The 13,735-nt window shown below is 40.6% G+C and overlaps 1 protein-coding gene across 4 annotated transcripts in view; it reads left to right on the top strand.

The window, feature by feature from the left end:
* UBAC2 (UBA domain containing 2) overlaps window positions 1-13,735 on the top strand; it is a 187,763-nt gene that overhangs the window by 108,621 nt on the left and 65,407 nt on the right. For all 4 annotated transcript variants that reach the window (XM_019039738.3, XM_055360005.2, XM_055360000.2 and 1 more), the window contains 2 exons: window positions 6,294-6,417; window positions 10,212-10,259. In XM_019039738.3, the coding sequence (XP_018895283.1) occupies window positions 6,294-6,417; window positions 10,212-10,259 (172 nt within the window). The remainder of the gene's footprint in view (window positions 1-6,293; window positions 6,418-10,211; window positions 10,260-13,735) is intronic.

The raw sequence follows: 13,735 nt of genomic DNA on the forward strand, positions 1-13,735 counted from the left end.
GTGCTTTTTACCTGGAAACTTGGTATCAGGGAGTAGTTTACACATTCCACCTTATCCACAGCTTATGAGAAAGAAACAGGTTTCTGTGGCGTGGGGGTGAGTGACAGTCCAGGATGTGGAGTGGACTGGATTAGTCGCCGTTTTCAGTCGAGAGGCTGCCTGAGTCAGAGGCTGTGTGAGTACTTGAATAACAGGGAAACAGTTGAAGGGAGGCCCATTATAGATAAAATCCAGCCTCTTCAGCACAGGGTGAAAGAGACTCATGCCATTCACCTCATAGTTTTAGTTGACTCAGTTTAAACCAACTAACATGTCTGTCAGAATGCAGTTAATTTGTAGGCTAAATTACCAGATATGTAGCACTCAGATCAGGAGAGGTGATGTTTACACTTAGTCAGGACTGATCTGGCCATTCCCAGCCACTTCTGGGTGCTGCTTTTTACGAAGACATAGATGACACCTGTGGCAGTGAGGGGCCTGGATAGCAGGTCTTAGGAGAACTGATTAAATAAGCTGGGGATGTGTGTGCTTTGTAGGCATAGGGTCATTATCCTTATGCTTGTGGAAACTCTCATAGAAAAGTGTTTACATTGCTTGTGTCAGTCTTCCTAACTCCAGAGACTAGTGGGAGGGTCAGTAAGAAGTTACTGGACATAGCTTTTGGATCAAAAGATGAGAGTCATTCCCAAAAGTTGTGATTATTTTGAAAAATGAAATATGCTGTTTCTTATTTAGATGCTTGAGTAAACTTGATGATTTTGAGGGATGATGTAAACAGAATTGAATCATTTGGTAGGAATTTGTAACTCTATGATCTCAGAAGCCTTTCTGCTCCAGGATTCTGTAAAAATAGTCGAGTAGCTTTTGCCTCCCACAGATGTCATTAGGTTCTTCTAACGTCTAAAGTGCTGTGAGTATGAAGGAACATTGTCAGACACAAGAAAGAGCATCAAGTAAGTCAGCTGAATTCTTTGGGCCGCCACCTCACTGTGTATAAAATAAAGGTATTGAACTAAATGATCTCCAAGGTAATTCCTAGTACAAAAATTCTATGAGGGGGTAATACAGAGATTTTATGACTTGGTGGATAAACATGACATCATATTCTAGAACTAGTTCATTTAAAACTTAGGCTGCAGAGTACTTGAAGAAGACACTGTTGATAAATTTTTCAGTTTGTTGAAAGACCATTCTGGTGGGGTTTTGCCTGTTAATTTTGAAATAGTTATATTAAGTAAAACATTTTTATATAGTGAAGGACTCAGCTAGTTCAAGTAATTCCTCTGACAAACTGGATCTGTCCTCCCAACCTTTTTTTTTTTTTTTTTTTGAGACAGAGTCTCGCTCTCACCAGGCTGGGGTGCAGGGATGTGCTGTCGGCTCACTGCAACCTCCACCTCCTGGGTTCAAGCAATTCTCCTGCCTCAGCCTCCCAAGTAGCTGGGACTACAGGCATATGCCACCATGCCCAGCTAATTTTTGTATTTTTAGTAGAGACAAGGTTTCACCATGTTGGCCAGGATGGTCTCGATCTCTTGACCTCATGATCTGCCTGCATTGGCCTCCCAAAGTGCTGGGATTACAGGTGTGAGCCACCGTGCCCAGCCCCTTTTTTTTGATATCAGAGTAGTCAGGCAGATGAAGAAGAGGTGATGGGGTCATTATCCTGTAAGAGGCTGCTGAAGCTGTATATTAGATCATTTCATGAACTCACAAACCTTGTTTTTATTGCTGTTGAAAGTTACCAGGGTTTCTTGAGTTGTGATTGTACTGTAAAAGTAGAGTTGGCCTTTACAGTTTTTTTGTTTGTTTGTTTGTTTGGAGACAGGGTCTCACTCTGTTGCTCAGGCTGGAGTGCAGTGGCACGATCTTGGCTCACTGCAACCTCTGCCTCCTGGGCTCAAGTGATCCTCCCATCTCAGCTTCCTAAGTAGCTGGGGCTGCAGGCACATGCCACCACGCCCAGCTAATTTTTGTATTTTTTTTTTTTTTTTTGTGGAGACAAGGTCTCATTATGTTGACTAGGCTGGTCTCAAACTCCTGACCTCAAGCCATCTGCCCACCTTGGCTTCCCAAAGTGCTAGGATTACAGGTATGAGCCACCACATCCAGTGACCTTTTCTATAGAAGAAGTGAAATGGACATTTGCAACCTTAACAAGGTGTCTCTGTTATTTTATGTTTTCTATTGAGTGTGATCATGAATATATAGCAGTAGATGCTCAGTAAATATTAGTGATTTTAAAGGATGAATTAGCAATGGCTCACGCCCGTAATCCCAGCAATTCAGAAGGCTGAGGCAGGAGGATTGCCTGATGCCAGGAGTCTGAGATCACTGTGGGCAACACAGCGAGACCCTGTTTCTAAAAAAAGTTTAAAAATTAGCCAGGTGTGGTGGCACACACCAGTAGTCCTTGTTACTCTGGAGGCTGAGGCGAGAAGATTGCTTGAGCCTAGGAATTAGAGGCTACAGTTAGCCGTGATTATGCCACTGCACTCTACTCCAGCCTGGGTGACTGACAGATACCGGTGTCTCAAGAAAAAAAGAAAGGATGGATGAAATGTTTATAACCTGCTTTCTCTTTTCTGTGCTACCAGCCTCATCTGCTTAAGCCAGAAAGGGCTTCCAGAAGGTAGTTCTTCACAGTATGAAAAAGGTCAAACTGAATTACTGTTGACAGTATAGAGAACAGATGTTGTCATAAAATAAGGAAAAGAAAAAGACTGGTCAGTGACTAATAACATTATGGTATTTTGTGAAGTCTGTGTGTGTAGAAACAGCAACGGAAAATTTCTGCAGAACAGCCCATATAATTTTGGTCTGAAATGTGTATGTGTGGCCCAGTATTTAGTCATCATTTAAAATTTTACAGTGATTAATATTTTTTAAGGAGTTTTTAAACTTCTATTGGTATGTGAAATGTAAACTGTGGTCATTAAAATTTCTACCAGTATTTTTTTTAGTTTACATTGAAATGTAACCTCAAAAAAGAACTCTGCTTTAGGTTATTTAGTTATAACATCACTATTTGTACTTTATTACTAAATGTAAACAGAAGAACTTCTATGAATTAAGCGCCTCCAAGGGCATGTTCTGTGGTAAGAGACCTCTGGTGCGATTGGCTCCCCAAATAGGGTTCTATAATCACCAAGAGAGCAGGCCATATTTTGAGCTACATATGAAACCATGTGTTTTAATCCCATTAAAAATGATAAAAAGGAAGGGGGCTTTTTAAAACAAAAGGCAAGTTCTGCTGTATGGTTTTACTGTTTTAAAGGAAAATTCATTTCTTCTGCAAATATTTATTGAAAGCTTACTCTATGCCAGGCACAATTCTAGACAGTGGGGATAAAACAAAACAGACCAAAATCCCCATCTATGTGAAGCTTCCATTCTACTTTTAAGATAGATACGCAGTGATGAGAAGGCTGTAAGTGCTGTGGGGGAAGACAGTCAGGAAGACAGTAGAGAATGCAGAGGGGGAAGGCTGTGAGGGCGGGAGGTGCAGTTTGAAATGGGGCAGTCAGGGAGGACTTCTCTGAGAAGGTGCTGTCCTGCGGAGCACAGGATCAGAATGGGAATGGAGATGCAGGGCCTGGGACGTCTTTGTCATGACTGTAGTTGGGGAGGCATTGGAAGATTTATGCCCAGGAGTGACTAACTCATACTTTTCCATGAAAAGAAGTCCCAGCTGTTTTAATCAGTTGTGCTTGGGTTTATAATTGGACAAAAGCAGTTCTTCTGTGTAGTATTTAAAAACTGCTTTGTTAATTTTAAAAAATCCAACCAATATTGAATATGGATCATGTATAAGAATCTGCATTTGGCAAAGCTAGATAAAATATGATGCTTTCTCTCAGAATTAATAATCTAATGGGAGGTTTTTGAGAACTCTGTATAGTCAATTCAAATGTGAGTCATACAGTTGTTCTAGAATAAGGATTATTTTGTGGCCCTGAATGTAGTGAGCTCCTAAACTGTGCCAAGCATTGTGCCAGGTGCTAGGAGAACCAGGACTGCCTCTTCTTCCCTGTCCTGGGGTGCTCAGCCTGGGAAGAAGGCCTGATACGTGAGGAATTCTAGACTGGGCAAGTGGGGGTAGGAACCCGCTGTGCCGTGCACCTCCGTCTGCCACCCAGTCCCTGCCATCCTTCTCACTGGATGGCTAGCCAGGTGTATCTCACATCTCTGTGTCCCCAGTCCTGACACAGTGCCTGCACTTAGGCCTTACTGGCTGGAGTTTTCCCTGTTCTAGCATTTGCTGCGTTTGTGTTGATAGCAGTTGATGCGGCTGCCATTTATCACATTTGTTTTGTGTGTGTTATATTTTGGTTTGGTTTTATTTTTAACAGTAGAATTGAGAGGACAGTGCATTTTTTAAAATAACGTAGTCTCTATCAAGGATGAGAAATTGCGCAAGAGGCCAGGAGGGTCCTGTGTTACCACAAAAATGGCACCAAGGACAGTTCTTTGTAGAAGTGAAACATATGTTTTGCATTTTTCTCGTGATAATGAAATGATTCTTTTTTTTCTGGTGCCATTTTCCGAAAAGTGGGAAAATAAAACACAAACTGAGTAATTAAGCCAAGTGTTTAATGGAAAACAGGTGCAAGCTTGTGCCCAAACCACTCTACTCATTCATATTACCTGCCTAGAACTTGTGGGAATGTAAGATTTCCGTCCTGTGATGAGTTCCTTGAGGTCAAGGACTGCTTCTTTCTCTTGGACGTAGTTGTAGCTCCTGTGCCGGGCATCTTACCGTGACATCCTTGGCACGCATTTGATTCACTGATTCATTGCAGTGGTGAAACTGACATAGCTTGGGGGCCACGAGGAGAGCCACCAGCTGCCAGGAGGAGTCAGAGAAGTCTTGTGGGAAGAGCTGAGCAGTGTTGCACAAGCTGAGTTTCCTAGGCAGGAAAGTGGAAAGCAGAACCTGCGTCAGTGGAGAGTCAAAGCAGCTAGCGTGTTCAGGGAGCAGCTGTGTGGATTTTTGAGAGGGCCTTGTGTGTGATGGGCCAGATGAGGGGAAGCAGAGAGGAGGACAGTGGTGGCAGACTCCAGTGATGAGAGCGAACTGGGGAGCTTTGCCATCATATCTTTATGAAGCATTTTATCTTTGGATACTGGAGCCTATGGAAGGAAGGGTTTTTTTGTTTTGTTTTTTTGTTTTTGTTTTTGTTTGTTTGTTTTTTGAGACGGAGTCTCGCTCTGTCGCCCAGGCTGGAGTGCGGTGGCGCGATCTTGGCTCACTGCAAGCTCTGCCTCCTGGATTCACGCCATTCTCCTGCCTCAGCCTCCTGAGTAGTAGCTGGGACTACAGGTGCCCACCACCAAGCCCGGCTAATTTTTTGTATTTTTAGTAGAGACGGGGTTTCACTGTGTTAGCCAGGATGGTCTCGATCTCCTGACCTCATGATCCGCCCGCCTCGGCCTCCCAAAGTGCTGTGATTACAGGCGTGAGACACTACGCCCGGCCGGAAGGAAGGGTTTTTAAGCAAGGGAGTGTTGTGATCAGAGTTGTATTTTAGGAAGAGAGTACTGCCAACAATGTTAAGAAATGGATTAGAGAGAAGCAAGACTGTAAGTAGAAAGACACATAAGACTTTTGAATCTGTCAAGGTGAAGGTGTCAAATTGACATTCAGAACCAGGTGAGGGGTGGGCAGGCAGTTTTAGGTCTCACTTCATTTTCTTAGCCCAAGCTATAGAAAGGGTTGAGATTGAATGAGGAGATGAGAGAGCAAGAAGAAAAGGCTATAATGGAACCATGGAGAAGCCAGAAGAGTGGTGTAAGAAATCACTGGGCAACCACTGAGAAGCAGGGTTTCAGACAAAGGGAGGAAGGAATGTGAGGAAGGGAGGGCCAGAGGTCAACCGTGCCAGTGCCATGGCGACAGATCACTGGACAGGGCTTGAGATGAGGCTTTTGGATTTGACTGAAGAATTCTAATGTTTGCTGCTTTCGGTTTGTCTAGTTTCTCTCATTAGATTTTAGTAATACCTGGGAAGAAAACATAGCCTCCACTTTTCTCACAATTAGTAGGTGCTGAACCACTTCTTTGCAGTGGTTTCAGGAGGGTCAATAAGGATAGAATGATTAGAGTTTTCATAAAGTGTTCTATAAGTACAAATTATTTTGGACATGAATCATATTTGAAAATCAATATGTATATCTAAGACCATGCTTTCAGACTGAAATAAAATTATAAGCAGTGTTACTTCAAAGATACATCTGCCATTTGTGTTTAAAATTCACTATTATAGTGATTTTTTTTTTATTTGTTTGCATAGCCTGGCACCTGTGTTTGCTCTGTTTGTACCATTTTACTGCTCCATACCAAGAGTCCAAGTGGCACAAATTCTGGGCCCGTTGTCCATCACAAACAAGACATTGATTTATATATTGGGACTGCAGGTACAGTATGCATTTTTATGTTCACTTTTCTTTAACCAGATCTTTTTTTTTTTTTTGGTCTTTTTCTCATTTGATCTCCTTGAAAACAATGGTTTTTTCCCCCCCATAATCTTGGCTTCGTGATCTATATCAAATGTTTAAAGGAAGTGTTACAGAACAAGAACATCAAGGTATAGAAGATACTAGAATACTTTCATAGTCTTTAGAAATCTGATAAGAGCTTTCACTGTAATTTGTATCTGTGGAAAATATTTTCATTTCATTGTACAATTGCACGTGTGTACTTTTTAACAATCATAGTATGAAGTGGAAACAAATGAGAACAATCAAAAAGTAGAAAGTAGAAAATCAGTGTCAAAATTAATTTATTGAATACAGTGTCGCAAATAAAGCTCTGAAGAAGAAACCCGGTGTGCTCTACCAACCCGAGCTTTGGGGTTTTCAAGAAGCATTGTCAGCTTCATTATTTCCTTGTTTGTGAAGCTGTGATGGTAGCATCACCATTTGCTAAATGGTTTGCTGGGAAGACTACTAGAGAGAGTACTACTGTCCAGGTTACATTTGAAAAGCTTCTTTGCCAATCCTCAGCGAATGTCAATTGCTCCCTGCTGGGCTCCAGGTCTGTGGTAGGAGAATGATTTTCAGTTTTCTATCTGTACTACCTGTCACTTTTCTTTTACTCTCACGGCTTTTGATGTAGTTTTATTCTACAGCTTCCTGTGTCACCATGTGTCGCTTGGCCTTTTGATCCACTGATTAATACTCATAACATTCCTTATCCCACGCACTCTAACCGGATACTGGCGTCACTTCAGAATGCCTTCCTCCCTCCCCTTTTAACCTTTAGCATTTCCTCTCACTTCTCCAGTCTGCTGTCATGTGTTATCAATGGCTTATCTGGGGCGTTTTCTTACCACTTTTACAACCGTTTCTCATGAAATCTTTTTATTCTCCATCTCTCAACCCCCGTACCGTTACACGCCCCCTGATCCTACCTGATATCCATGTAACCAAATAGCCCGTTTCTGCATTTGATTCTTATGAGTAGGATTTGCTATAGCAGATTTAATATTTTTAAAGTTGTTGTGACGGAGGCCATGTGGAATTCGAAGAGCACTCCAGACCTCCCTCAGGAGACCCAAGTTCTAGTCCTAGCATGGCTGTCTCCAGCCATGAGACTTGGGTTGAGTCATGGAAACCCTCTGAGCCTCACATTCACTGTATAGTTCTTCCAACTCTAAAGCTATGTAGAATCTTTGAGAATGAAAACACTGTTTTATTAATTGTGGAATAGGAGTTCAGTGTGGCATTGTGGAAAGTCTTTGGAGCCAAGTTGTTGAATTTCGGTTTAATGACTTGGTCTGGTAATGATTTGTCACTTACTTTTTCTGAGCCCCCATTTCCCCATCTATCAAATGGGGATGATAATATCTACCTTATAGAGGTATTTTAAAGATAGCATGAAGTGTTTAGTGTAATCTGAACAGATAATAAGAGCTAAGTCAATTGGTTACTATTAATTAATAATTTATATCTCTATAGCTACCGCTATTCATTTTTCTGAGATTGTAAATGTATTTCTTGTTTTGTTTTGTTTTTGGCATAAAGCAAGTAGTATGTTTCATCTCTCGGGGAAAGGGGGTCTTAGTTGGATGAAGAGGCACAGCATGGCCTTCATCACAGGGCCATTGTAGTAGGTTGGTGCAAAAGTAATTGCGGTTTTTGCCATTAAAGTAAGGCAAAAACTGCAATTACTTTTCCACCAACCTAATATCTAGTGCCGTTTCCACAGTGTTACACAGCTCACCATGAGGGATCCCCCTTAGCCCTGCCGAAAGCAGAAAGGTAGATGCAACTGCCACGGATAGTTTTTCAAAATAATATAAATTTCCAATATTTTTGTAATATTTCCGGTAACTTTGAGAGGGAGAAGTTGAGATCAGAAAATAGAGGTAGAGATGCCTCATTGCCTCCTTGATAAAATCTAGGTCCTTAGCATGAATGGCATGCAGGGTTCTTCTTGACTGTCTGGTGTCAACTCCCCCTGTGCCCACCTTGAAGGAGTGTAACTGAACGCCTTAGTGCTAAAATGTCTGTCCTCCGCCTGCCTCCCTCCCCTCCAAGCCTTTGCATGTGTTTCTGTGCCTTTGTCTCTCCCCACTACAACCAGGGACATTGTTGAATGAATGAATGAATGGATGAATGAATGAATGAATGAAGACTTGAATCATAATCGGAAGAGCCAAAATGCTTAAGGCTCATTTAAGTATCCAATGACTTGAGAGCCCATAATATCATGCCCTGTGCAATGGGCTATGACGTTGTGGGCTCTCAAGCCATCCAGTACTTAAATCAGTATCACCCACTGGGTGAGATGTAGCCCCTGTCCTCAAGGAGCCCAGCCATGAGAAAACACACAGACACTGTGAAGACATAGGCAGACATAATGGGGACCACACAGGCAATGAGAGGCTTCAGAACCCAGAGGAAATTACTTTTTCAATGACAAAATGATACGCTCTTTTTACTTGCATATGAGACCTGGAAGAGTGGAGAGCATGGCTGTAGAGCCAGTCCTGGATACACTCCAGCCCACCACCTGCTAGCTGTTGACCTGCAGCAAATTGCTTAACCACTTGGTTTTACTGAAGTGCCTTGAGAGCAATGCCTGACACATAGAAAGTGTTAGCTAGTCTGTTATTCTTTCTATTTTTAGAAGAAAATTACAGCAAAATATTTGTCTACATGGTTCCATCCTTTTTATTATCAGAGTCATTTCCACTGAACAAACGTCCGTGCTACATCAAAGGTTCAGATTTAAAGTTGCAGCCAGTGCTCATTTCTAACTGAGCCTATCACTAGAGCAAAGCTTGCCAGCCTCTTTATCTGAGTGTGTCAACTCTTACCTTTTGTGTCTGTCTTCTTTCTGTGTGTCCTTGGTAAGTGTGCAGAACTTTGAGGTTTTCATCTAGCACAATGCCAGCGATGAACCTGGGCTGTCCTGCCTGAGTATCCTGCCTCTTCTTCTACAATCAGAAGTAAACCCCCAATCTGAAGTTCTAAAAATTAACCAACAATAACCCACAAATCATTTCTTTGTTGCAGGAACACTTTCAGAGTCCTTATGATTTTTTTTTAATTACCCTGAGCACAACTCTAAGACATAAACGATTTGGAAAACAAAGGGAAGAATTTCATGAGATGTAATTCTCATTACTTTTGCCATTAATTAACTTTGTTCTGTTATTTAGTTTGCTCTTCCTTGGGTGAACTAGAATGAGAATATCAACCCTTGAGAAAGTTACCATTGGACATAGACCTAAGTAGGCTGGCAGGGTTCTTCCCATCTAAATTTAGGATGACAATGTTAAGAAATTAAAATGAGAAAGTTATTTACATAAATATCACGTCATTGCCAAGCATGGGATGGCGATTACCTGTTTTGTATGTTGTTAATTCTAATAATTTCTTTATATGTAGTATTTTACTGTAAGTCAGTTGAAATTTGTAAATAACATCATACTTGGGTTTCATTTATTTTTCTTTGCATGTGGTATGGGCCAGGTTCAACTTGTTTTAGGCTATACAAAGTCTGATGTCTGAATAAAAAAAATTAATATATAATTTTAAGTAACAGTTGATATTTACTAATTTTCCATTTGCTTCTCTGTATTATGGCATATATAATTAATACTTTATATAAATGGTCATGACTATAGTTATGTAAAAATAAGTGTGCTGTGACTGGCAGTTGAATTTTATTTTTAGTTGCCTTTTTTTTTTTTCTTTTATAGCTTTTCACCTCTGGTTCCTACATCTGGATTGTAGCCATAAGTGGACTTGTAAGTGTGACTACCCTTTTACACCCAATTCTCTCTCTCTCCTGTAAAAAATTAGGAAAATTGTCCTATTTAGATTGTGCGTCATATTCAACTGTCTCACCATTCTTTTTTTTGAGACAGAATTTCACTCTTGTTGCCCAGGCTGGAGTGCAATGGCTCGATCTCAGCTCACCACAACCTCTGCCTCCCAGATTCAAGTGATTCTCCTGCCTTAGCCTCCAGAGTAGCTGGGATTACAGGTGTGTGCCACCACGCCTGGATAATTTTGTATTTTTAGTAGAGATGGGGTTTCTCCATGTTGGTCAGGCTGGTCTCGAACTCCTGACCTCAGGTGTTCTGCCTGCCTCAGCCTCCCAAAGTGCTGGGATTACAGGCATGAGCCACTGCACCCAGCTCTCAACATTCTTTTAACCCATGGCAGGTCTGGCTCAATGCTACTTCTGTGGTGATTAAAAAGGGCCAGTCACGGCCAGGCGCAGTGACTCACGCCTGTAATCCCAGCACTTTGGGAGGCCGAGGCGGGCAGATCATGAGGTCAGGAGATAGAGACCATCCTGGCTAACATGATGAAACCCCATCTCTGCTAAAAATACAGAAAAATTTGCTGGGCGTGGTGGCAGGCACCTGTAGTCCCAGCTACTCAGGAGGCTGAGGCAGGAGAATGGCGTGGAACCCGGGAGGTGGAGCTTGCAGTGAGCCGAGGTCGCGCCATTGCTCTCCAGCCTGGGCGACAGAGCGAGACTCCATCTCAAAAAAAAAAAAAGAAAAAAGGCCAGTCACATGGAAAATTGAGACAAAGGAGGCCAGTTTGTGCTTTCAAGGTAATTTTGATGAAAGTTTTAGCTGGGCTTCTTGTCAGTGTTGTTTTTAAATCATAGAAAAAAAAAAGCCTGAAAATGAAGAAGTTGGACTTACTAAAAATAAGGAGAGATAGTCTGCTCATTTTGTAAAAAGACATTGTCACACGAGGGAAAAGAAATAATGCCAACTGGAAAGTCAGGTGGGTTGGACCTGACCAAAGTCTCATCATGGAAGAAGGGAATGAACCAAGCAACCTCAGTATGTGTGCTGGAATTTTTTCATCTTGTCTATGCTATTGTATTTTTATAATAAACGTTTGTCCTAAATTCTCTGTGAGGTATTAAAAAAAATTAGAGCATGAAGTAGAGTTTTATTCTTCATCCATGACTTAAATTTGAACCTCCAGATTTATAAAAATAAATTTTAACTAGTGGTTATAGAGCATAGATTTTATTTCTTTCTTAGAAAACACTTAAATGACAGAATGGATTCATAATAATACACATTTCACTGCAATCACTGTACACATTTCAAGTAAATTATCACTATCCTTGTTTCTTGGGTGAATGACTGGTATTTGGGGCTAGTGTGTCATCCTGTATGCCTGCTTACCCCTCTTCTTCCTTTAAGCTCTCTGTATTATTCCTTTTCTGTGTTCATTCTTTGCTTAAAATTCACGCCTTCGTTCCCCACAGCTGATATGCTTGCAGCCAATATTCTGGGGCTCCAAGTCAGTTTGTTTTCTCCTCCCTAAAAATTTTCACATCTATCCAGATACCTGATTTGGCTTCAGGACCACAGAGCTAAACCCTATTGTGAAGTCTTCAAAACACCTAAGCTATCCGTCTGGTATTCTTGAGACTTGTGGTGGCTTAGGGCCATCCTGGGGTTAGACTGATTCTCTGGGACACAGGTGCCAGACTCCTCCAAGTCTAGGCTCACCCAGTTAGAACTGCTGCGTGACTGAGGAAGACTTAACCAGCCTGAGAACAGCAAAGAAGGAGCTCATTGCTTTGATCATGAGAGATGCCTGAGGATGTACTGTTTCTTCCATGGCATATTTGTTTCACTTAGCAGTAATGGTTTTGAGTTCTGTTTTAAATATTTTCCAAAAGCATTCAAATATTGAAGTACTTTATTGTATACGATTTCATTGTGTTAGTTACTATTAATTCTTTTACTCTCAATATTTGTCCCCTTCCTTAGTAACTCTTATGTGACTCAGTTTTTTAAAACACATTCCATTTTCTTTCTTTCTTCTTTTTTTAGACTCCTAGCTTTAAGTGCCTGCTGTCTCCTCAGAAAGTTTCATTGTGTGACATTCAGTGCACTAAAATTGGAGGTTGCATTTTTCATCTCTTTATAGTCTTTTTAAAATCTAAAATTATATGTTATGATTATAGTCTTTTCCGGTACACATGTTTAACAGGTAGTGGGGTACCTGTTTTAACTTTTTAAAAGGAATCAGACATTTAAAATAAAATTCTTGACAAAAAAAAAATCCCTTGTTTCAGAAGGGTGAATAGAATTACAGTGTGTTTGGAATATAATTCAAAGATAATGTAGCATTTTAAAGAACCCTACTAATAATAAACATTTCTGAGCCTTTTACAGTCATTGATTCAGCCAAAGTTACCAGCCTTCTACTATGACAAAAAATCTGATAAATCTTCATATTAACCTTGTTCTTTATTACTATTTTACCATAATTAGATGACTGTTTATTTAAAATAATTAATATTCATGAATCATAGCCAGTTTTCCTATGTTCCTATACCATAAATGTTGGTGCTTGTTTTGAACCTAAGGAACATTTTCTTTCTTTGTCTAGAAAATTCTCATTTTTATTATGAAATATTTACTGTGATGTGGCATACTTTAGATAAGGAAGATTGTAAAAGACAATATCAGTATTATTTGTGAGTGTTTGATTTACACACCACTGACTATAGGATCCAAGCCTGAGATTCACAAAGCCACAGTCTGCCTATTCCAGATGTCTCTTGCTCAACATGACTTCCCCTCTTCCTTTATAGATCAAGTGACTTCCCTTTTGGGGGAGATATTATGCTAAATAAAATACTAACAAAATAAAATTCTTACTATGCAAAAGAAATGCACAGATAATTATAATTATAGATGATATTCAGTGTTTTGGGGAATGTTACAAAACCTGTTGATGAGATTTCACATTTTAGTATTGAAACCAGTAATTCACTTAACCATGTGTGTTAAGCAATGATTTTATTTCATTCTGGCAATTAATGTGGTTTTTAAGAAAAAGAGTATTTTTTAAACAAAGATATTTGTATGAAACATGAGTAATTTGTTATTTGCTGTCATAGAAACCAAAAACTACTCATGCTTTTCTGGAAAGCTGCCAACTTTGGATTGAGCTTATTTTATTTAGCTAGGTACTGGTTGATTTATTTTGTTTAGGCTAGCTTTTTTTTTTTGGAGACAGGCTCGCTGTGTCACCCAGGCTGGAGTGTAGTGGCATGATCTTGGCTCACTGCAACCACTGCCTCCCGGGTTCAAGTGATTCTCGTGCCTCAGCCTCCCGAGTAGCTGGAATTGCAGGTGCACGCCACCAAGCCCGGCTACTTTTTTTGTATTTTTAGTAGAGACGAGGTTTCACCATGTTGGCCAGGCTGGTCTCGAACTCCTGACGTCAG

The sequence above is a fragment of the Gorilla gorilla genome, chromosome 14 (assembly GCF_029281585.2).
Source record: "Gorilla gorilla gorilla isolate KB3781 chromosome 14, NHGRI_mGorGor1-v2.1_pri, whole genome shotgun sequence".
Classification (NCBI taxonomy): Eukaryota; Metazoa; Chordata; class Mammalia; order Primates; family Hominidae; genus Gorilla; species Gorilla gorilla.